We start from the raw sequence: 25511 nt of genomic DNA, 5'->3' as shown, positions 1-25511 counted from the left end.
AGCCAAATTTCGGCATAGTTGCATGCAAGTGTCAAAGTCTCAAGTTTGAAATGTAATATTTTAAATTCAAATTAATTTTTTTTTAAATCTCTTTTCCTAAAGAGTGTTGCTTGGAACCTTGTAAAGAGTTTACCGTCTTCATTTACTCTAAAATCATTCATAATACATTTTAAAATGAATAAAAATATAGACATAGCTTTGATGCCCTATTTCGGCCACCTTCATTCTCATAGTTCCTTACCCTTCGGGAATCCTTCCAATATTTTTTTCACGTCATCTCGTTTGTCGAAGCTACATTTTTTGTTATTCTTTTGCATTTTATAATCTCTAGAGTACATAAAATCTAAAAGTTCATCGAAATTCGAGGAACAAAAAAGGTGGCCGAAATTGCAAGATGGCCGGAATTTGGCACACTTACCCTATCAGGAATATTCGTAAGTAAAAATATTTATTTCATTGTAGTGATAAAATTATAAAAATGACACTAAAAAACATGCTTGTCAATTAATTCTCATTCTAAAAATGTTTAAACAACTGCCGGATAGGTATATACACTAAACAAAAAAATAAATATTTTCAAAAATTTCTAAGAATTGCTTCCCAATTTCTAGAATTTCAGCATAATTAAAAAAATAAATATAACAAAGTCTTTCATTTTAACATTTTTTACTTATCTCGTAATATTTTATTATCTTAAACCTTAACAAAAAAATAGATAAAAAGACGCAATCACTCATGTGTAATTTACGAGCATAACGCGAATTAATATAGCTTGTGCCGTTCAGACCAAATCATGCTATTAAAATTAAACTAATTAATTGGATTCATATTGCACTTAAAGCACTTTAATTCACCTTTTTAAGGCCATTAGCCTTTCTTGAGGCACAAGATCTTTATCCTATTTTCTTATTAAAATTTTTTTTTAAAAGCTCCACCCAACAAAATTCTTTTTCATTTGAAACTGAAAATCTAAGAATATTTAAATGCATTTTTGATAAAAATTATGAAAAAAAAACATTCACTCACATAAGACAAGATTGTGATGAAGGAATTATGTGCAGCAGTCTCAGGAATAGTATTATTGATGTCCAACAGCATTTTCCAAAAAAAATTTCATAAAACAATTCAGAAGATTTTATTTTTCATCAACCTTCTCCGATCCGTTACAAAATTTTAAATGCACTGTTGATATGTTTTATAAAACCATTCAAAATATTTTTGGGAAACCTCATGAATGATATTGCTGTTGTTAGGTTTGAAAACCCTTCAATGGTTTGACGTGTTGTTTTTCTTGTGCTCATGAAATTCTTTAATTTTTGTGTTTCTATCGTGCTTGGAAGGTAGTTTATCGGCTAAAAGTGACCCCCAGATCTTGGGGGATGTGCAATCAGTGAAATTTCGAGATTTTCATTGCGTGTAATGCGAGTTTTCTTTGCAGTTCTGTGAGTGTTTAGTGCACGATCATTGTGACCTATATCTCAGGTGAGTGGGGCTTCTCTCTGGCCATTTGGGGCCCTGAAGTGGTCTTGACTGACTGTTCAGGAGGTGGTTTTAAGGGGCCAAGCAGTAGGATGAGTTGGCTGCGATCGAGCCCACTGCGTCAGAGCTTCACAAATTCCAGTCGTTCCGGAGGAGTGAAGCTCGATAATGCCACAGAACTCGATCCGGGAGCATGCTACGACAGCTTCTGCAAACACTGGCAGCAGGCTTATGATGTGATTCAGCGTTCAGAGGTAGCTATAATTGGGACATGGGCCAGAAAGGAGGGTATTGTATCTGATAAACTTTTAAAGGGCACAAATGTCCCATCTCACGATGACATCCTGAGTGTGGTGAATCATCTGGATCAGATGGTGACATTTCTGCTGGTGGAACTTATTCACTGCAACAAAGTGTCCCTGCCAAGCCCACCACAGACCTTCAACAGCCAGCAGACACAGAGTCAACCGTCAGCACCTTGCCTTGAGTTCATGCTGAGCAAGAACATTCTCAACAAATTGTTCGACTGGGGCAAGTCCACGGGTCGATATGCCAATGCCGTCCTCCTGGAACAGCTCAAGTTCTACGAGCAACTGGTTAATCATTCGCGCCATCAGTTGCTCGTCCATGAGCCCTTCCTGAGACCTCTGCTGAAAATTCTTGCCTCCAGTCATGGCGAAATCTTCCCCATGGACGTTGCTAAGCGCTTTGTCGTCCTCCTGCATCAGCTCTGCGTTGTCCTAATGCAAAATGTCCACCTCCTGGACTTGTTCTTCGTCTCTGGGCAGACCAGTGAACACGGACAAGCAAAGTAAGTCGTTGCAGGGTTATTCAAAAAATTTGCTGATCACTGATTAATGTTGCTTTAGCTTGTGGTATCTGTGATTCCCAGTGAGAACTCTCTCCAAATGAAATGTATATTAATTTTCAATTAAATTTCTTATTCGTATTCTCCCTTTTATCTTCTTAATTGTTAATAATCCTTCACATTTTAACCCTTTAACGACGAGATACATTTTACGGACTGAAAATCAACAATAAATATTAAACCGAAAAACATAATCAATGATAAATTTTACATCTAACCTTGGAAAATCCAACAGATTCTGATTCGGTGTATTTTGTGCTTCTATGAACGATAGGGACAAAAATAGCCCAGAAATTTAAGTAATTTCTTCTGACTATACCAATGAATAATATTTTTCGCTTTAATGAAAAATATTACGTATGAGTATTATAGTTTTTATTGCCAAAAGGGTTTTGCATAAAAAAATTGGATGTATAAAAAATAAAATCAATTATGAATTTGAAAATTTAAAAATCCGCAATTTTTTACCTTAAAAATTTACTATATAACAAATAGCTAGAGACTCTCAAAAAATATTCTAGATTCCTTCAACCTTCTACTTTACAATTATGTGCAGACATAAGAAAAATAACTTTAGGTAGTCAGGAAAATTATTTTCTTTATGGGACACCGGTGTCCCAATCGTCCTTAAAGGGTTAATACTTAAGTTTTGAAAATCACCATTTTTCTTTCAGCGCCACTAGTGTCAGTAATGTGAAGCTACGATGTTTAAAAGAACTTTAAAAAATCACAAATCACATACGTTCAATGCACAATATATTTACGTATTTTAAATAATATAAATATTTTATTGGTCATTTTTTAAATTTATTCTTATATATTATACTAACATTTTCATAATCAATTTAAAAACTTGATAAGAGTCGTAGGGAATACCACTATTTAAAAAAAAATGATGTTTAGAAGTGGAAATATTCAAATAACCATTATTAAATTTGGTCAGAAAAAAATCAAATTTGATCAGTAGGTACTCTTAACAATTTTATAAACGGAATATAGTTATCATTCAAGTTTTGGCTAAGGGAAAATAGAGAGCTTTTTTTCATTTGACATCCAACTATCTTAGATGTTAAGTATATAAACCGGACAGATTTTTGTAAAAATTATTTTTTTACTGATCAAATTAATTTTTTATGCTTCTGGCACAACTTTTGGATTGGGGAAAATTCAGGTAAATCAAAATAATCATCCTTTTCTTTCTCAAATGTTTTTCATATGATGTCTATTTCATTCTATTGCACCGAAAATTCGATTAAACCAAATTTAATTAAGTATGATGTTCAAAATAAGAAGAAGAGTCCGAAAGAGTGGAGTAGATATATCGTAAAACGTATGAGAAAGAAGTGGATGTGAATTTTGATTTCAAAAAATTTTCCTGATCTCAAAGGTACGCAAGGCCCATTACGACTCCGGATTTAGCTTTTAGATTATAATGCTTCCGGGATACCGTCCAAGTCGATAAAATTTCATGGAATAAAATTTCGCATCTCTTTCTGTCTAAAAACATTTGCATAAATCTATCCTACTCTTTCGGACTCAAAATTGGACTGAACTAAATTTAATTTAGTGTGATTTTTAAAAGAAGAAGAAGAAGAGTATTAAAGAGTAAAATAGACACATGTAAAACTTATAAGAAACGTAGAGATGTGAATTTCGACTTTATGAAATTTTCCTGATCTAAAAGATGTGCAGGAGCCATAGAATTCACGAAATCGAAATTAATGGCTCTGGCACACCTTTTAGATCAAGAAAATTTCGTGTAAATAAAATTCACATTATTTTCTCGTTCATGCGCTTTTCATATGTCTGTCTCACTCCAAATTCGATTGATCTAAATTGAATTTGTTGTGATGTTTAAAGGAAGAAGAAGAGTGTGCAAAAGTGAGATAGACATATGCAAAACCGATGAGAAAGAAAGGGATTCGAATTTCGATTTAATGAAATTTTCCTGATCTAAAAGGTGTGCCGGAGCCATAACGACTCTTAAAAATTTTGCATGTGGCTGGCTCGGTTGTTGTTTCATTTTATCGTACCTTTCTTTTTCTTTTGAACGTCAAAACAAGTTCATTTTAGTTCAATTCAATTTGCGCGCCGAAGAATAAGATAAACATAAGCAATTTGAAAAAAAAATGGATGTGAATTTTTATTTAATGGAATTTTCCTGATCTAAAATGTATGCCAGAGGACATTACTGATCGATTTATTTTACTGAACAAAATTATTTTTTAATGCTCATTTATTTTATTTTTGCCTTTATGAAATAGAATTACGCTGATCAAACCACCTTTTTACTGGCTTAATATTATTTTTAAAAGCTCCAGGACAACTTTTAGATCAAGAAAATTTCATTTAATCAAAATTAGCATGTCTATACAAAGTTTTCCTGATGGCTGTCCCACTTTATCGCGCTATTTTTCTTTTGAACGTCGAAACAAATTTATTTTAGTTCAATTCAGTGCTAAAGATTCCGGCACACCTTTTAGATTAGGAAAAGTTCATAAGATCCAAATTCACATCCTTTTCTTTCTTAAAAATTTAGCACATGTCTATCCTACTCTTTTGCACTCTTCTTCGTCTTTTGAACATCACGCCAAATTCAATTTAGTTCAGTCCAATATTGTGTTCGAAAGAGTGGAGTAGACTAATGCAAATCTCTTGAGAAAGAAAGGGATGTGAATTTCGATTTCATGAAATTTTATGGATCTAAAATTTGTACCGGAGAGACCGGAGGCATTAAAAATAAATATATAAGCAAAACGTTTGAAAAAGAAAAGGATGTGAATTTTGATTTAATGAAATTTTACTTATCTAAAAACTGTGCCGGAGACACTGCTGACCAAGATTTTTTTTTGTTTGGATGTTTTGTTCCTTTTGTTTTTGCTTTTAATAATTAGAATTTCACTGATCAAAGCCATTTTTTCACTGGCTCAATATGCTTTTTTTTTAAACCCAATTTACTAAAATACTGCTAAGAATTTAGTCTTCAAAATATTTCATCGGGAGGGGGCGTAGCCTAAAATTTCTTCAAAGTGTAATTTTGGGATTTATGAATTATTTTTTAAAGTCACAGTAATCTCTTATTTTGAAAAAAAAATCAATTAAAAAAATCACGGAAAATATTATCTAGAACTTTTTAAAATTCATGGCGCTGACAGACCTTTTCAATTTAGTAAAATTCAATCGACTGAAATTTTACCTCTTACTCTTTCAAACTAAAATAAGATATGTTTATCTCTTTCTGTCAAATGAGAAATTTCAATTTTAAATTCAATTTCAAATTCCATTTGATAGAAAGAGATAGCAGTATCTGATTTAAGTTTGAAAGAATAAGAGGTGAAATTTCAATCGATTGAATTTTACTCAATTGAAAAGGTGTTCTAGCACCATAATAATTCACGGAGCGCATAGAGCTTTTCTGCCCTGACCAAATTCTAAAAGCTCGGTAACATTCTATCCGGATCTCAGAAATTTCTACACTGAGAAAAAAAGGGTGCGATTAACTTTTATCCCTCGTAACTTTAACACTTTTTAAGTGTAAAAATATATCAACATTTTTTAATGTTAATTTTACACCTTTTGAGGGTAAAATCAACATGAAGAAAAGGGTAGCTTTAACCCATAATACACCTAAATAGGGTAATATTTACACCGATTTCGGATCAATAATGCAGGGTAAAATTAACATTTTCGGAATGTTATTTTAACTTTTTCAGATTTCTCTCAGTGTACAAAAATATCCATTGGGGTTTTTCGTTCGGAATCTAAGTCACCGTTTATTTTTTTATTACAACGAAGATCATATATTTTTTTTAGCTTCATCATTTTCTCTCTCCTGATCCCCTACATCCATCGAGAGGGCCTCGTAGGGCACAAAGCCCGCGATGCTCTGCTGCTGTGCATGGCTCTATCGCAAAAGAATGAAAATGTCCGGACGTATATCGAACAATATTCCTCAGTGTGCCCAGTTCTGGTAACTGGACTCGGTGGTCTCTATTCCCTCCTGCCCACGACAATCGATACAAATTCAACGACTGATTGGCATCGTATAACGCCAGATGATGTCGCCGAGATGAACGAACTGACGCTTTTTATGAGTTCTCTAGAGTTCTGCAATGCCGTGGTTCAGGTTCGTAAATCTCCCCAAGATTTTACTCAAGACACAGCCCCAACTGTAAAACATTTTCCGTTTTTTTTTGTCGTTTCAGGTGGCTCACGAGGTAATAAAGCACCAATTATTGGATTTCATGTATCAAGGCTTTGTTGTACCTGTTCTGGGTTCAACACTTCTACAGGTAATGTTGCACAAATTTCTCTTTAGTTTTCTCTCCATGTTCTGTGTTGGTGTTATGGGCGCTTTCTGGGTATTTTCTGCCTTCCTGTAAGTCTAATTTATCCCTTTGTGTGCATCTCAAGTTACTCTTTTTCATGTGAGTGAAGTATTTTTTTTTTGTTAGTACAAAACACTCGTAGTGCCTTCAAAGAGTTACATAAAGTCTTTGATCTTGAAAATCCGTCAATATCAAGGGAAATATTTATCTAGCGTGATTCAACGATCGCATATTTTATTTATCTTTGTAGATAAAATGAGGGAATATTTGATAATTGGGTGGAGAAATATTTATTGATATTGAAAAAAAGGTGGCGAAATAGATAAGATTTATGCAAATATGCCATAAAAAGACTTACCTTGCGGCTGGCTCAAATTGCTAAAATGATTTAACACAACTAAATAAATCCATAAAACTGATTTTGAAGAATCACTTTTAATATTTTTTTTTCGAAATATAAAAAAAGTAAGTTCTAAACGAATTTTACACTTAGAAGAATTATTCTATAGGAGTAATGTGATACATCCTCTTGTCTCTTGCATTACAGACACAATAAAAAATTAACTTGAGTGGCCCAGTTAAGTGATCACGGTGCAAAAGAAGGAAGAGAAGTCAATACAATTTTGAAATAATGAACATTAGGCATAAAACACAAAAAAATAACAAACAGAAGTCAATTTCAGTGGCTCAAAAAGTACACAATGCAACTATTTATTATTAATAATGAGTTTCTTTAAGGGGTCTGTTAGGTGAGTGAAAAAAAAAAACAAAAAATAGCAAATTTTTCTCTATTATTTTTTCAACATAATAAAAAAAATTTAATTCAAGCTCTTAGAGGCATACAAAAGTAGAACATTTAAACTATATTTTCTTAAACTTTCATTTAAAAATTCAGCCATTGGGACCTGAGTTTTTGGGGACCATTTTTGAAAAATTACATAGTTTTCGCTGAACAAGATTACTCAAAATAAATATATCCGTGATTCCAAAAACTAAATATTTCTACAACTTTACAAAACGAATCGTGATGTAAAATACGAAAATGGTTGTTTTTTTTTGCATAAAAATTTCCCAAAAATTCTAAAATCCTCTGTTCAAGTACTAGTTTAACTCATCAGCTAACAAGATAGAGTGGAATTATCACTTATGGACGTTACACACTTATAGACAACGTGCAAAAATCTTTAATTCCTACTTAAAACAGATTTCGAAAACTCAAAAAATTATTAGTTTATGATGTGATTAACAATTTTGTGATATTTCGAAATCTTTTTTTAGAGAAGAACTTAGGACACTGAGAAAAAAAAGAGGGTGCGATTAACATTTTTTCCTCGGAACTTTAACACTTTTTAGGTGTAAAAATATATCAACATTTTTTAATGTCAATTTTACACCTTTTTAAGGGTAAAATTAACATGAAAAAGGGTAACTTTAACCCCCAATACACCTAAAAAGGGTAATTACACCGATTTCGGATCAATACTGCAGGGTAAAATAAACATTTCCGGAATGTTATTTTAACTTTTTCGGATTTTTCTCAGTGGATTTTTGCAAGCTGTCTATAAGTGTATAACGTCCTTAAATGTTGACTCAACCCTTTTTTTAGTTTTTAGACGTCAGTTGAGTTATCTTCTGCACCAAAAAGTAAGTAAATTTTCAAAAAAAGGTCTCCGAAAATCAGGTCCTCTAAAAGCTGAGTTTTTAAAATTTCTTAAATGAAAGTGTCAGAGAACATAGTTGAAAAGTTGTACTTTTATGTGATGCTTAAACCCTCAATTTATTTTTTTTATTAATTAGAGAAAAATAGAAAAATGATAATGCTATTTTTCAGTATTTATGGCCCATATAGCCCCTTAAAAGGAAAAATATGTGTTAACAAAGTTTATTTTAAGATACCAATATATTACATGATTCTCTCTTTAAGTTTGAGGCCTAAAGGTTACTAGGTTGGGTATATAATTAAATTAAATTACAGAGAAATTATTGTTATTCTTTTAAGTTAAGGGGTTACCTGGGTTAAGAAGACTAAAAAACATAATACTTTAACGATGTGTTCAGAAGTGTATGATTTAGCAAGGTTTCCGTAGCCATCAATTCCAATCTTTAGGTCTGTAAAAATCTAAACTTAGAGGTCCTGCTTTATCCCTTTAACTCTTTCGAGACCGCAGTATATGCAGCAAGCCAATTTCATTTGAACAAAAATATCTCAGTTCAGAAATAAAAGAATGAATTTGATCCAAATTTGATACTTTTGCAAAGAATGGATCAAATTTCAAACTTTGAATGCACATTTATCATAACAGATGGCAAATTTCATGAAATTTCACGTATTTCCGCCTATTGTAGATGGAGACTACGGTGAAATTTCACAGGACATGTTAATTTGATCCATCCTTTGCAAAAGGATCAAATTTGGATTAACTTGATCCTTTTATTTTTACCAGTGTATAATCATCCGCACAGGGGTGAGCAAGAAGCGTTTGAGACCGAATAAATGTCAAACTAAGTTTGTCCATAGCGTTTTGACTATTGACGCATTATTTTCATTTGGCGTATTTTTTCGGTTTCAAACGGTTTTTGCGTGCTCCTGATCCACAAGAATCGAATTTTTAATGATTCTAAATACAGAGTGTCCTGGGATTATGATCCATATTTACGGGACCGAGAAAAAGCACGCGTAACGGCTTTATGCCTACAAAAATTTCGCATACTTTCAGGAGTCTTTTTGCCGTAAAATATGCAAAATATTATTGGCGCCAATATCTTGGGCTATTTGGGAAATAGGAGAAAAATTGAAATAATCAAAGGTCTACATTCAAAAGGCAGCAAATCACTAGTAGTTATAGTTTTCAAATATAGGTCTTTAACTAGAAATCAATCCCATAAAGTAGGAAATAAACATTTTTGGTCAGTAAATGAGCAGATAATCAGCAAAAAGTTCAAATGGATCAGTAATGCCTGCGGCATATCTTTTAGATCAAGAAGATTTCATGAAATCAAAATTCACATTCCTTCCTCTTTCCAAAAATTTGCATAAGTCTATCTCATTTTTTCCGACTTAAAATTGGACTAAACTAAATTTAATTTGGTGTGATGTTCAAAAGAAGAAGAAGAAGAGTGAGAACGTATAGGATAGCTGCCCAAAATTCAATTTTGGGGCAGTAATAAAATATTAAAAAAAAGTGATAATAATGAATCTCTTTATATCAAACCGAGAATGCTAAGATGATTCATAACTTATTCATTTTCAATTTCACAATAGAAAAGTACGCTCCCTTCGAACGTTCATGCCTTCGAATAATGTGAATTTCCTTTTATTTTTCTTAAGAGACTTATGGCCTCTACACACTCCAGAAATTTATGTCCATATTGAAGCAAATTCCCTACGCTTGTGTAGGAATAACTTCAATATGGACATAAATTTCTCTAGTGTGTAGAGGCCAGAAGTCTCTTAAGAAAAATAAAAGAAATTCATTATAGAGTGATAAGGGCCACCGCCGTCTTAGTATCTTAACTTTTTAAACTCTTTCCGGTTCGTAACACAGTCAGCACAGGAATTAATCGTGATCCTGCAAAAATTATTTTGGATTGTGGATTTTGTAATCATCCTCAAAAATCAGGGGCGGATTGATAACTTTTCGATACTATCGAATCGATAGTATCGATAAATCTGTATCTCTTAGATTTAGTGAATAACGGATTCTTAAACAGTGTGGGACCATTTATTGTACCATTCTTAAAAGAATTTGACTGTTAATAATTTTTTTATATTCTCTACAAGACAAGACGTGCACCTATCATTACAATTTTTCAGGATCGACTGCCGATACTATCGAAAGGAAGTTATCATGTCACCCCAGATATTTATTGATTTTCAATAGTCCCAAAAAACTTGTTTTACCCAGGAGTACCCATATTTCCTCTGGGTACGCAGAGTTCCAAAGAATGCTAAAGACTGAGAAAAAAAGAGGGTGCGATTAACTGTTTTTCCTCATAACTTTAACACTTTTTAGGTGTAAAAATATATCAACATTTTTTAATGTTAATTTTACACCTTTTTAAGGGTAAAAATAACATGAAAAAGGGTAACTTTAACCCCTAATACACCTAAAAGCGTAATATTTACACCGATTTCGGATCAATACTTCAGGGTAAAATAAACATTTCCGGAATGTTATTTCAACTTTTTCGGATTTCTCGGTGAAAGAATGCTAAAGACTTAAGGATCATAGAATAAATCAAGTGATACGAAACTTTCGTAATCCGAAGCTTCAAAGCTTTCCTCTATCACGAATTTCACCCATAAGATAAAAAAAAACTCTTTGAAAGCACTCATTAGTAGATGATTAACTTCACAGAAAGTCATATTTATCACTCACTGATATAGAAATCTAACGACACTCAAAAATAGCCAATGTATTTGACCATTAATTTCCAATCCAGTATTTCAGTGACGTTATCTTCAACTTTATTATATCCGTAGTGTGTTGTCCTTTTACTGTAAAAGAAACCGTGGTGTTGGACTATCACGATTGATGATGGTGAATGGTGTCTTTTTTTCTTGTCACTCGTGTCACAATTTTTATTTTTTGAGAAGAGGAGATGGATTTCATTATGCGGTATCGAAAAAAAGAAAAAAAATCATATTAATTTTTTTGTGTTGAAATAACGAATTCATTGACCTCGTTCCCCAAGGAAGGCCCATTTACTAACACAAAGGAGTCACTTGCAGATATTCAATGGCAGTCCTTTGCAGACAAATATCGAAGCACAAGTATCCACAATGGCGTATTTTGATTTAATCCTTCGTTCTGTCACCGAACCCGGCCTCTTGAGTATTTTCATTAAATTCCTGCTGGATGAGGAGAAATTCGATGGACAGCGAATAATTGATATTCTCGTTGAGAGGATCAATTCAACCGATACAAGGGTAAATGGTTGTCGCGGAATCTTCATCAAAAATTTAAATTGCTAAGGGATTTTATTTTGCGTTGCAGCTCTGTTTGATATCCCTGTCGGTCTTTGATACACTCCTATCGCTCAATAATGAAGAAATTGTTGTGGAATTGGTATTGAAGTATTTAACTCCTTGTCAGCATATTCCAACATCATATCGACATCGAATTAATAAAATTAGTGCTTTGGCTGACTCAGCGGAGAATTTTCTGGATTTGGCGCCGGAAATTATGAAGCATGTGGATAGAACAAAGAAAAATCCGTCCAATGCAAGTGTCACAGAGTCACCAAATAAATCCATGGGCAATTGCCAGTGGAATCACTATAGTTTGCACATAGATGATACACTATATTCAAATTACCATGCATATCTATTTGATGTACGTCACAAAATAATTTTGTGCAGAAATGCCTGTGATCTGTGGGTGAATTCCTACAAATACCAAAATATTTCATCACCCAAGAGGACGCACAACACAGATCATCTCATTGATATCATCAGAAAGTACGTGGCAGATTGCAAAAGTGAGAATTGTGCAGATGAAAAGACAAAACACGACAGCTTGCAGTCGTTGGCTGAAAGTAGTGGATATGAGAGTTTTCGGGAGAGGCCAGATGATGATTTGGCAATTGTAACAAATGGTGATCATACAGAGATTAGCAATACGCGAAAGTTCTGGAAAGAATCCAGGAATTTCAGTGAACCTGAAACTGAGTTAAATTTCTCAGAGGATCTTTTTACACAAGGAACCGCTCATTTAGGTGAGTATTATTTTTATTTATAAATTTATAAACTTGAGATTAAAATGAAATTTTGAATTAAAATTAGGATTTTTTGATCAAAATAAGGGCTGTGATATCATACAATTTTCTTTTTGCTCGGTATATCGTTAGACTTTGAGCTTACGGATAAAAAAAAATGGGGATTTAAGCGGGAAAAACGGATCCCGGTTAAAAACCCAAAAACCAGAATAACTTAAAGCCAATATCTCGAAAAGCTGAAATCCCGAATTCTTAAGTGCCATCAATAAAACTACTCTGATGATTGCACCTGCGGTCGCTGGAATCAAAAGAGAATAATCCGCCATCTAATTTCGTACCTTTCAAGATTTTGGCTTTTGCGATTTTGATCCTTTCATTCAGGATTTTACCTTTCAGGAATTTGGTGTTCGGGATTTTGGTTTTCGGGATTTTGGCGTTCTGGATTTTGGCGTTCGGGATTTTAGCTTTTCGGAATTTTGGTTTTCGGAATTTTGGCATTCGGGATCTTGGTGTTCGGGATTTTAGCTTTTCGGAATTTTGGCGTTCAGGATTTTGCATTTTCGGAATTTTGGCTTTTCTGAATTTTGGCATTCGGGATCTTGGTGTTCGGGATTTTGGTTTTTCGGGATTTTGGCTTTTTGGATTTTGACTGATCAGGATTTTGGCGTTCTGGATTTTGGTTTTTCGGGATTTTGGCTTTTCTTAATTTTGGCATTCGGGATTTTGGCGTTCGGGATTTCGGCTTTTCGGGATTTTGGCTTTTCGGGATTTTGGCTTTTCTGAATTTTGACGTTCGGAATTTTGGCTTTTCTGAATTTTGGCATCCGGGATCTTGGCGTTCGGGATTTTGGTTTTTCGGGATTTTGGTTTTCGGGATTTTGACTTTTCAGGATTTTGGCATTCTGGATTTTGGCGTTCGGGATTTTAGTGTTCGGAACTTTGGCTTTTCCATATTTTGGCGTTCGGGATTTTAGCTTTTCTGGATTTTGGGTTTTTTTTTGGAATTTTTGCGTTCGGGATTTTAGGCCTCTCGATTTTGGCTTTCAGAATTTTGGCCCGCACCGGGGCAAAACAGTAGTAAACGCGAATGATCTACAATTGAAATGGAATTATACTTTAATTATTTTCTTACCTAGGACTTATTAGGATTTAATTTTCTTTTCAAAAACTATTTCTTAACCATAGAAATTAGCTAATTTCCGTTTTTAACTGGAAGTGTCAAAGTTACAATTGTTAAAGGGAACGTGGCTTTTTTAGAAGTGTCTTAGGACTCTTCCCCTTGTTCATATGATTTATTACGGGGCTGTTACATTAGCTTATTTTATTAGTTAGCTTATTAAATATTAAAAATAAGAGATAGTTAACATAATTATAACTCCTTAAAATTATTGAAGAGCGGAAATTTTTCAGGGATCAAATATCCGGCATTAGAAATTTACTGGCGTCGTTGTGAACCTTTTGTAACAGTTGGATCATATTTGATACGCCGAAGCAATACTGCAGATGTCATTAACTGCGCCCCTGCTTTTCGTGAGCTTTTTTTAAATTTTAGAACTTAGAGGTAGTTTTACACTACCCTTAAGAGCCCATAAAGTCTTTAGACCATCCTTGAGTGCTTAAATTAAAAGAAAACTTGCGACAGAAAAAGCGTAAGGGTAAAAAAAAATTCCATTTACGCAATCTAAATAATGAAAAGGGGATGGCAAAGGGTCCAATGCTTTCCGGAATACTCAAACTTTTGACGTAGATGGCATACCTTAAAATTATTTTCACATTATTTACCAACCGGTTCACAATCAGTATAAACTGATTCATAAATTAATCAAAAGATCACCCAAAATAGCTTAAGAGTAATAGAACTGAATTTCGGATAAAAGTTAGTTATCGGCTATGAACCGGTTCAGAATCGATTGGAACCGGTTCAATTTTATCGGAAATTCCAATACCTTTCCAATAAGCCCAAACATGACTCCATTTGATTGGGAAATACTTCTCTAGAGCCTTTTTAACCTTTGAAAATCGCATAATGCATTTTCTAGAAATCATAAAGAACATGGTTTTGGTGGGAAATTGGGGTATGGAAAATGAGGGAAGGTCCCAAGTTTCTTTCTCTAATCCTTTGAGCTCCAGGTGTGGTAACAGATGAACGAAAGGACAGACTGATGGACCGACAGACAAACAGCGTGACGTAAAAAACTCGAAACTTCAGATTTCCAAAATTCTACTAAAATATGACTCCTTTAGGGAGTAAAGGGTCGAAAAATAATTCAAAAACAAGAGATTACAACTGCTCTCGTTGGAATTTGGGATTCGAGCAGTAAAAAATCTTGGTCTTGAACCTGTCGCGGTTCTTTCGGGTGATTAATTATGATCCACTTCTCAAAGGGTTCATCGGTGAATCTTTTAAGCTTTTAACCAGTGAAATGGGATGCTATGCCCTACAATTATTCTTTTTTCTTGAATTTCTTCCTAGGTTCATTTCTAGGTGCAATATTTGGAAAGTTGCAGACATTCACGAGCAACAATTTGTACATAAATCTGCATTTGAGTGGACTGATAAGTCGACTCTCGTGGTATCCATTTCCGCTCATTCAGTCCATTTTTCTGCGTTTCGACATCCCAACAACGACTGATATTCCATCCTTCTATCAAGTGCTTCAGATTCTGAAGCAACAGCTCGACGCTGAACTTCCGGTGGACAATGAGACGCTGGAAATTGTGGAAAATGCCAAAGCATTTCTCCTTGAGCGTGAATATCGTCTAGTCAATCAGAGGAAGAATACAATTGATACGAATGCACAGATAACCGATCATAGCACTTCCGCCACAACGACAGTGAGTCCCATGAGTTCCCTCTATGATCCATTCAAAAGACAAGATTCCACGAGGAAAAGCATACGACAGAGCTTTTCGAGTATATTTCGACGTCCAAGTGCTTCGGGTAAGTTAATAAATTTACTTCTTTTATTTTTGTTTGTTGTATGACATTTTTTTTAATCTTCAGTGTCTTTTTTTTTTATTACTACCCATATTTTTATTTTAAATCCCATTAATTTTCCCCTTTGCTCGAACAATTTCTCTCATTAATACAGATGGTTTTATTTGTCTTGGATCTCATAAGAAAATTTCTCTTTTTTTTATTCTATTTAGCCGTCGCAGGCATAATTCAACTAAAATCATTCTTCCTCGGTAAATACACACATATCATGTTTGGCCTGCTTACAATTTTTTCTTTTTAATGAACTAACACCAAAGCCGACCATTCGTTGTTGTCTAATTAAATATCTTTAAAAAAAAAAAGTAAAAGAAAAATTCTCATTATTTTTCATTGGTGAACTTCCTCAATTCTATCCTTTTGGTGCATGCTGTAAAGTGCCTCACTAACTTTCTCTCCCCCCCAAAATATATGATATTTTGACTGTCAAAGCCAAAGCTCCCTGTGGTTGATGAAGCAGCATGCCAAAAATTATGAGTCAGCTAAAGAGTTATGCTCTGTATATACTCTTTTAGACCTGTATATTGCCAGTTTGGATGTGCCGAGAAGTAGAAAATAATTGCATCAATTAATTCACTAATTTATATAGTTAAAGATTTCTTCCCTCTATCACACTTTCTATCTCTTGATTATTTTATTGGGGAATGAAATAATATTTTGCTGAATTCGACTAATTGGTTGAGCTTACCAAAAACAAATTTTTTTCTCATAATTTTCATTTAACGCCAATTAATCAAACACTAACAAAATATTGTAAATATATTTGGGAAGTGTTTCAGAGTCCATTCATCTTCGATGTTTCGTAAAATGTTCTTCTCTATTTTATTTTTGTGTCACTGTGAGGCAATTGAAATGATAATAAAAAAAAAGACTAGAACTTATATTTCTGGGATGAGCGGAAGTCTTAAAATTTAACAACGTATTTGATTTAGATTGTCTGGAAAATATCCAAAAGAAATATTTTCTGATAAATTTATGTTGACGATATTTCATGCTTCATGTTTCATGCAACTAGTTTCATGTTTCAAGTTTTATGTGTTTCTATTTCTAATTTTATATTTTAAAGTTTTAAATTTTTACATGCATGGTACTTTTATTAAATGACAATTTTCTAGTTTAAATTGTCTACCTGTATTAGTACATTTAACTCGAATAGATGTTTTTTAAAACATAATTATTAAGAATTTTAAGGAGCCTACATGTCGGTATCGAGTAGAAAAAGGATATTTAATCATCTCTTGCGAATGCCTTTCAAATTATGCTTTTTCAAAATTTAGTTTCAAAACAATATATACAGTGGGACCTCGATAGAGTCAACTAATTATTTCCAGGCCTGTTGACTGCATTGGATTCGTTGACTCTATCGGAGTTTGAAAAAAATCAATTAAAATGTAAAATTTTGATATAAAGGTGTATTATTGTATGTTTTTACTAGATAATTGAGAAATTTAACACAATAGTAGAGTATTTTGTTTAATTAAACCATAAATTCTACACCCTCTGGCCCAAAATAGTCGTAATATTGGGCAAAAATTGGAGATTAAGGAATAATTTTACGGAATGTTTTTTAGTAAATATCTTAAGTATAAATTACTCTTAATGTGGTAATTTTGAGGTTCACCCACGATGTTAAGATAAGGAAATGGTGTCCAAAAAATTACTTTTTTAACTTCTTTTTAGAAGAGCTCCGGAAGATATTTAATTGTTGAAAATTCTGATGCAATTAACGTAATTAATTAGAATTTGTTTTAAACTTTTATTGTATAAAAGAAGAGATTGATAGTTGTTCTTTTCGTTATGACGTAACTATGTCTCTAAACTTCACAGAAAGAGCAATAAAACCAAATTTTCTCATTTTCTTGTTCTGAAAAATAGGCGCTAAATGGTTAGAGATATCTATTTGAAGTCTTTAGGTGACCCCCTAATAAGTTAACCTGGGGATTATTAATATGATTCTCATTTCCTCCCTACCCCTCCCCTTCATCTCCAAAATTGTTTTTTTTTTTTTGTTATTACAGAAAAACACGTCATACGGGATCATAGGGAACTTTCACAATCGGTCAAAACGCTTAAAATCACGAAAGGAAATTATTTTGTCGAAAATTGATTACACGATTAATATACGAATTTTATCATAATACTGTTTTTCTTGTGTTAGAAACGTTACATTAATACACCAAAACATTGATTTTAATTTCGAAAAAGTCGTACAATCTTATTAGTTCAATAATAATTTAAAAATTGACTCTACCGGAGTAAATTTGTCTCCAAGTTGACTATCAGAGTCCGTAGAGTAAAGAAATAGCTGTTGACTCTATTGGAAATTGCCTCTATCGGGGGTTAACTCTATCGAGGTCCCACTGTATTTATAAAAGGTTAATAAATTGAAATATTCAAACACATGACTTTGTTGTAAGGTACACCCTAAAACAGGTTAGCAATATTTGTTTAATACAATTGGTTAGTGATCTTGCACATGGGAAAAGTCCATGCTCACGATATGGAATATTAGGTGAAATCTTTCGCTCTTTGTATAACTTCGAACAATAAATTTTTTTTCCAATATTCCTTTCATGAATCTACCCTATATATTTCAAAGGCTAGTCTTAAGTCACACATTTCCTGAAGAAATTAGGTCAGATTCGTTAAAGGAATATGGGAAAAATATGAAGTGTTCGAAGCCATAAAGTGTGCGAAGCCTGAAAGTTTTCCCCTACATAGTTCTTTTCCATTGCGCAATTTTTTAATGCTTATCGATTTACAACTATTTTGAACCAATTCAAATTCGTTTAACAAATTACCTAAAATATCGTAAATATAGTATAATCGATTTTCGGGACAAAATTTATTTACCCGTTTTTAACTGGTTCATTATCGATTTATAAGATATTGAAATCGGATGGTTTAAACTTTTCAAAGACTCAAAGATTTTCCAACATATCCGAGGTTATCCAAATCAATTGGTAAATATACTCTTTTTATCTTAAAAATCTGTAAATCCGAAATGGAGTAGTCGATAGACATTGCGGACAAAATTTTAGAGACAAATCACAGATTTGACCATTAAGGAGGGTGCGTTGAAGCGCCGAAAGCTTTGATGAAGAATTTTGTGTTTTCCTGTCCTGAAAGAATTGCATCCCCTGAGGCCCTCAGGAGGAAGTTCATCTCTTTGATTTACTTTTGTTCGTAACATCATCATTTGACGAGTATTTATTGTTTTTTTTACAAACATTGTTCGTAAAAAACATACATATTCAAAAACGAAAAAAATGTACGACGCGTTTTATAGATATCCCAAAAACCTGTTTTGGAAGGAAAAAATACGCCTGGGGGAAAATGAAGACCATATAAATTGTCCTTGAGTCGATTTAAAAGGGTGGGGGGTTTCGAAGACCTTAAGCCTCTATCTCCAACAGTTTATCCTGTGGTGGTGGTAGCTGGATGGACAAATAACGCGACGTCGTTTCTCTAAAGTAATCTGATTCGAAAATATTTTTAGAAAATTGCGGATAATCGAAATATAGATTATATGTATATATTGCTCTCCAAATCGAGCAATCTAATCGTGCTCATGAGTTCGAGTTTCCGTGAAGATTTTTTTTGCATTTCGTTACTTTTATTGATTTGCCGGCTCCGGCTTAAACTGATTCACCGTTCAATTCAAATGTCATCTTTCATCCACAATCACGTAAAATTAGTACAATTGAATTTCGGAAAAAATCATTTACCGGTTCGTAATTTCTTATTAGGGTGGAATAACCGGCTATCGCCATGTTTAGGAAAAAATTAAATTCATTTAATCATAACTTTTGAATCCTTGTTGCAAGATAAGTCAAATTTGACACAAAGTTACTTAGATGTATTGGCTCTAGATACGTGAAAACAATAATCCTAGAACATAACGCTGGACTACTTAAAAAACTGATTTTTATTAATAATGCAAAAATAACCATTTCGTCGCCACTTTTTACCACTTTTCGCCAGTTTTGTAAAATTTGTAACCACTTCTCGCCACCCACTTGAAAAGAACCACACTCGGTTATTTTAGGCAATGCTATGAAATGAAAAGAATAGGGTGGAATAACCGGCTATCGCCATGTTTAGGAAAAAATTAAATTCATTTAATCATAACTTTTGAATCCTTGTTGCAAGATAAGTCAAATTTGACACAAAGTTACTTAGATGTATTGGCTCTAGATACGTGAAAACAATAATCCTAGAACATAACGCTGGACTACTTAATAAACTGATTTTTATTAATAATGCAAAAATAACCATTTCGTCGCCACTTTTTACCACTTTTCGCCAGTTTTGTAAAATTTGTAACCACTTCTCGCCACCCACTTGAAAAGAACCACACTCGGTTATTTTAGGCAATGCTATGAAATGAAAAGAATACATTCACCATTTCTCTTTCCTTGTGATCACTTTATTATTACTCTCTTTAAATGATTTTTCTTCACTTTTATTTGAGAAATCAAATTATGGGGCTTTTGCAGAAAGTAAACAATGCAGATTTGACAACTGAGAATGTACGAAGTGAAGTTAGCGTCGCCTATTGAAAAGATATGGCGACAGATGGTAAAATCAATTCCAGAATATTACCACTTCTCGCCATGCCTCATTTTTATACAAAAATAATATAAAATGAAATATTAATTGACTAAATACAAATTTTATGTATTCCACAAGTGCAATTAAATATTCAATAGACAAATTATTTACCCAAATAGGTGTTTTTGGCCTGATGAAAATTTGACGACACTTAGTACATTTGGTAAGAGATGTTGGATTCGATGCACTTGCTTAAAATATTGCTCTAAAAAGTGATCAAAATCGTGAATCCAAAACGAATAATTATTATTTTTCGATTCTATGCGTAGAAGCAGAAACAATACAAAAAAAATTGCGACTCATTTATTTCATAAATTGCGAAAAATAGCGATTTCAATGTAAGTGGCGAGAAGTGGGGCACTGGCGAGAACTGGTGATTCCACCCTATTGGATTAAATTTTAATAGGTATAAACAAAAATATTTCCATAACGAATCGGAACTTGCCCAAAATTTTTACCTTTAATCTTAACCCTCTGAGGACGATTGAGTCAAAAACTCAATCAAGTGACTCAAAAACAAATTTTTTCCTACGAGCATCTAAATCTAAAGTTTCGTTTTGCTCTAAAAAGTGAGAAAATAATGATTTTTCTCGGACCCATGATTGTTTAACCTCTCGTCCTTAAAGGGTTTAATTTAAAGGCTTATAAGGTTTAAACCTTATTTGTAAATCCATTAGAAATGTTTCAAAAGCATTTTTGTACAGGGACAAATTATGGGCCTAAACAATCTTTGATCACCAAATATACCCTCTAAAATAAATTTAAAAAAATATCGCTTAAAGCATTTTCGAAAAGTGGAAAATGAAAGTCATGATGTAAATATGATAAAAAGATCAACTTGAAGTCAGTTTCTATACTCTGCTAGTGGTTTTTCTTAAACTAAAATTGACCAAAACCGTTTTTTTTGGTTAACTTCATAAACGGAACCAATGATTCCCTTCATTTAACGCATATGTTTTGAAAATAGTCAAAGCCATAATTTAGTTATAGGTCATATTTCAGTGGTTAGTCCATTATTATACCTGTGAAAAATTTGCGATTTTAATTTTTTTTAGTGAAAAATTTGCGGGTTGTAAGTACAGAATGTTTATTTCTCAATCAAGACTAGATTTTAAAGTTTTTAAGATTGCCAACACAAATGCAGTTACGCCACCACCCTTGTGAATCGACCATTTTTTGTAACTTCAATTTGTAATTAAGGTAAAATGAAGTGATTTGGATGTATTTATAATTCGGAATTTTGAGATTTTCTCACTGTTTCTGATGGGCCTAGAGAAAAAAAGGAATCAAAAAGTTACATGTCCTATTTAAGATCCCGATTCAGTTCTACTTCTTCGTGTTTTTTGCCCATTTAAAATGATAAGAAAAGCCTAAAATTCTAAATTAGAAAAGATTCCAAATTAGTCCATTTTATCTTTCCTCCATTGTACATATTTTGGGTTGATTTTTAAATCAGAAAGTCAATTAAAAGGAGATATATTGCTTAGCAAATTCTTGAACAGAGTGTATAAAACAGTCTTCAGTTCAATTGATGCGCAATGTGTCTAGTCTATAGAACATTTCTCTATTTTTCGCAAAAGATCTAAATAATTGACGTTGCTAAATTCCTTGAATAAACACAAAATTCTATCATTTTATTTCAAGGTCTATAGCATGCAAAAATTCTACGTCTGTTTTCTAAAAGTGTTTATAAATTCAAAGAATTCTCCAGTTGGAATTTAGCAAGAGAGAAAGAGAAAATTTTGCAATTACTTTCGCTCTATAATTATGTTAAGGAAAGATGCAGAATTGAGTTGAATTTATTTGCCAGATCTATTATTGTAATCTTCGAGTTTCCCCAAGAATTTGAAGGTTTTTTTTCTGAATCTTAAAATTAAAAATTGGCTCCCATTCACTTAGATCTCTCAACAAGTGTAACAATTTTTGCAAATTGCGGGAATTATTGGCCTAAAATGAGATTTTTATCCAACATGGATCAGTAAATTGGGTATTTGTTTATTTGATCATTTCTCTATTTTTTTGGGATATGATGAATATAAATACACATTAATTTATTTTTAGAATGAATCAAAAGTAAACTTTTGGGGCTTTACTCTATCAATATGTTTTTTTTTTCTAAAGCAAATAAATTGGACTTCGCGGGCTTAACTAACCAAGTAATTGAAAAGTTATTACAGAAAAATATTTCATTGGTACTCATTGGAAAATTATACTTTCAACTGCCTCATAAAAAATTTCAGTATTGAAGAGTGATGCAATTATGTGTCTTCAGTTACTTTGTATTGCAATTTACTCCAATTTTCTGCATCAATTGTTTAGATGCCAGAAAACTAACGCCAGTATTCACATTAACAATTTATTAAAATGTTCTTCTATGATTGTTGTTGTATTTTTAGTGGCATATTAATTTATTAGAAGTGATTTTTTTTAGATAAAAATAATAACAGAAATATCGTACAACATTGTGTTTAAATGTGAATACGTGCAATATAATTTGTTGTACATAATGTTAGGTTTTTTTTTGTCAAATACACGGATGGTTAATGCGTGTAAACGTTTTTGTAGGGAGTTCATCTGGTAACAGCATAATGATGAAGGAGACCTCAGAGCCTCAATCACTCGATTCGTGGTCTTCAATTAATTCATCCATAGCCACAACTTCCAAGAGCAATGGTCGCACCAAAGACCTAGCAATATGTGCAGTCGTTCTCGATGAATGGCTCAAGGAATTGTCGGCAATTTCTCAGGAGCAGTCAATTCTGATGATTCCGTAATCATCACTAAATCTTTTTTTTAGGAATGTTTTTTACCCTTCAAATCTGTGCTCAAATTGTTCTTAAGCCGCAAGACAAAGTCTTCAGGATACAATTTACTAAAACAAAAAACAAAAATATTGTGACATTATTTTTTAATCAAGCTGATAGTTTGTTTTGTTATTTTATGAATGATTACTTTTAACTATATTTTACATTGTATTTGTACAAAAAAAAACGAAAATCTGTGAAAGAGAAGATATTGCGAGAGATAAAATTAATTTTCATATTTTTATCATGTAAATAACGTATAAAAGAGATTGCATTAAAAATGAATTTTATTAATAGTTTTAACACGTTTGTTTAATATTTTAGCGATAGGTTTTCCTGACATTACTATTTTAAATATTATCAATGGAGGTAATATTTAATTCAATACTTTCATAGATAAAGATTACCCATTCCCAGGGGGATGACATTAGCTCTGAAAAATGCTACCGGTTTTAGTGTAATTTTTTTCCTGTTTTCGTACACATTTCACGCGATATCTCCGAAACTACGTAGGTTGCCAATTTGCGGTTTTCGGTGGCCCATTCCATATTAAATTGGCTTTTATTTTGTATTTGTATTTTTCTGCTAATCCATTCCACAATGACAGAAAACACCGAATAAACTCCAAAGTTTTTTCAGCACGCTAGAAACTTATAAGAAACATAGGAAACGTCATGCCCCTGCCCATTTCAGTGTCCTCTTAAAACAACACTGAGAGAAATCCGAAAAAGTTAAAATAACTTTCCGGAAATGTTTATTTTACCCTGCTTTATTGATCCGAAATCGGTGTAAATATTATACTTTTTAAGTGTATTAGGGGTTAAAGTTACCCTTTTTATGTTAATTTTACACTTAAAAAGGTGTAAAATTAACATTAAAAAATGTTCATATATTTTTACACCTAAAAAGTGTTAAAGTTACGAGGAAAAAAGTGAAGGATAACCTTAGAGAAAATTGCCATAATTAAATCTCATAAGGGCGGTGCTTAAAAGCCCCATTTTTGAATTTAGGTCAGTGATCTTTTAATTCGATTTCGGTTAAAGAATTTTCTTATAACGACTGGGCGTGAAGCGTGATGTCCGAAGAGGTGTGGAGTTCTACAATTTTTCAACTGCTGTGCATTATGCAGAAGATTGGTAAAAATAGACAGTAATGCTTTCAGCAGACTTTAGCTCGGAATAATTTCATAAAATCAAAATTCTCTTCTCTGTCTTTCTCAAAAAATTGGCATAAGTCTATCCCAAAATTTTTCAGTCTCAAAATTGAACTGAACTAATTTAATTTACAGTGATGTTCAAAAGAAGAAGAAGGGTGAAAAGAGTAGGATAGACGTATGCAAAGCTTAAAAAAAGGAAAGGGATTTAAATTTCGCTTTCATGAAATTTTCCTGATCTAAAAGGCGTACCGAAGCCAATCAAATGCATTTTCAGTGCATTAAAACAATTAAATATTTTTGGAAAAGGGAAAATTATAAAGTTATGGCGCCGGCACATCTTTTAAATCGATCAAATTTAATGAAATCAAAATTCACGTTCCTTTCTTTCTCAAAAGATTTGCATAAGTCTGTCCCACTCTTTCAGACTCCAAATTGGACTGAACCAAATTTAATTTGGTGTGATGTTCAAAAGAAAAACAGTCGATAGCAGATGATCGCAGGATAAACAGATACTAAACTTTTAAGAAAGAAAGGGATGTGAATTTTGATTATATGAAATTTTCCTGATCTAAAAAAGTTGTGCCGGAGTCATTCGTATTATTAATCTATAGAGATATATTTTTTATAATGTAATCATGCTGCAAAGTCGTATATCCCGTGTTGGAAGAATGTGCTAATTCAATTTTAGACCGCCCCAGGAGCGCCTTTCCCGTGATGTGGATGCTTCTTCCATGCCCCTGGAATTTTTTAGCAGAGGAGCCCTTATAAACCGCCTTTAAATCTTAAATGTTTTTAAATTATTTCTAATTAGGGAGAGCGGGGGCTATATTGAAAACGCATTTTTCGCTTATTTCTAAAGGAAGCTGGACCTAGCTATAATTTAATTTAGATACGCGATTATTTTATCTATCTCAATTACATTACGATAAAGCCCAGATTTCTTTGGAAAAATGCAAAAAATAAGTAACATTTACAATGTAGCCCCAGCTCAATATAGCCACACCACCCTCTACCGTCACATTTTTTATTGAGTAAAATAGAATGTTTTATTATAACCAACATGGAATATTTCACCGACCATAAATATCTGTGCCTTCTTTATCTATATTTTGCAAGTGGAACTTCTTAAATAAAACTGCCCGAAAATAATTTTTGACCACGCCTTCTTTAATTTGAGTTAAAGCCCATTAAAAAATCTAGCACTTTTCAAAATTTCAAATTTAATTAAGCAACACCAATCAATGCTCTTAAGCATCACCCCGATCTAAAATTTTATGCAAATCTCGTGCTTTGTCTGCTAAAACTCAAACCACGCCTTTAGCAAATCTTGAATCAAACACAAGAATATTAGTAAAACTTTGTTACGGAGTGATACCGAGTGTGGACTTATAAAGGATATAACTGCACTAATTTTTTCTTGATGCTCTCTGTGAGTTGAATGATCTCGATTTGGCTGAATATTAAAAAAAAAAGATGACGGAAAACTAAACCTTTTTTGCCTTTTCCGTTTAATTCTTCTCAGGAAAGATCAAGGTCTCTCTACTTTTAC

General features: G+C 32.8%; 1 protein-coding gene across 22 annotated transcripts; it reads left to right on the top strand.

The window, feature by feature from the left end:
• Positions 1-1247: 1247 nt before the first annotated feature.
• On the top strand, positions 1248-23109 carry LOC129810445 (FHIP family protein GK23746). 22 transcript variants are annotated; one of them, XM_055860937.1, is made up of 11 exons: positions 1252-1340; positions 1439-1482; positions 1557-1733; positions 1794-2290; positions 6161-6473; positions 6553-6639; positions 11408-11605; positions 11673-12393; positions 14867-15334; positions 15544-15582; positions 22568-23109. In XM_055860937.1, the coding sequence occupies exons 3-11, from the start codon at positions 1572-1574 to the stop codon at positions 22774-22776; spliced, it is 2694 nt and encodes an 897-aa protein (XP_055716912.1). In that variant the 5' UTR covers positions 1252-1340; positions 1439-1482; positions 1557-1571; the 3' UTR covers positions 22777-23109. The 22 variants fall into 22 exon arrangements, with proteins under 22 accessions (XP_055716916.1, XP_055716910.1, XP_055716912.1 ...); XM_055860939.1 differs by having other exon boundaries at positions 1546-1733; XM_055860944.1 differs by having other exon boundaries at positions 1262-1340; positions 11432-11605.
• The last annotated feature ends 2402 nt before the right edge of the window (positions 23110-25511 follow it).

The sequence above is a fragment of the Phlebotomus papatasi genome, chromosome 1 (genome assembly GCF_024763615.1).
Source record: "Phlebotomus papatasi isolate M1 chromosome 1, Ppap_2.1, whole genome shotgun sequence".
In the NCBI taxonomy this organism is placed as follows: Eukaryota; Metazoa; Arthropoda; class Insecta; order Diptera; family Psychodidae; genus Phlebotomus; species Phlebotomus papatasi.
The sequence above is the reverse complement of the archived record's forward strand: the minus strand, read 5'-3'. Positions and strand labels throughout refer to the sequence as shown.

Excerpts from the sequence above, each read along its gene's own strand:
- LOC129810445 (XM_055860935.1), top strand. The coding sequence starts at position 1,572 with ATGAGTTGGCTGCGATCGAGCCCACTGCGTCAGAGCTTCACAAATTCC. Across the intron at positions 11,606-11,672 it reads TCAATTCAACCGATACAAGG|CTCTGTTTGATATCCCTGTC; the intron begins GTAAATGGTTGT and ends TTTGCGTTGCAG. Across the intron at positions 15,335-15,543 it reads TCGACGTCCAAGTGCTTCGG|CCGTCGCAGGCATAATTCAA; the intron begins GTAAGTTAATAA and ends TATTCTATTTAG.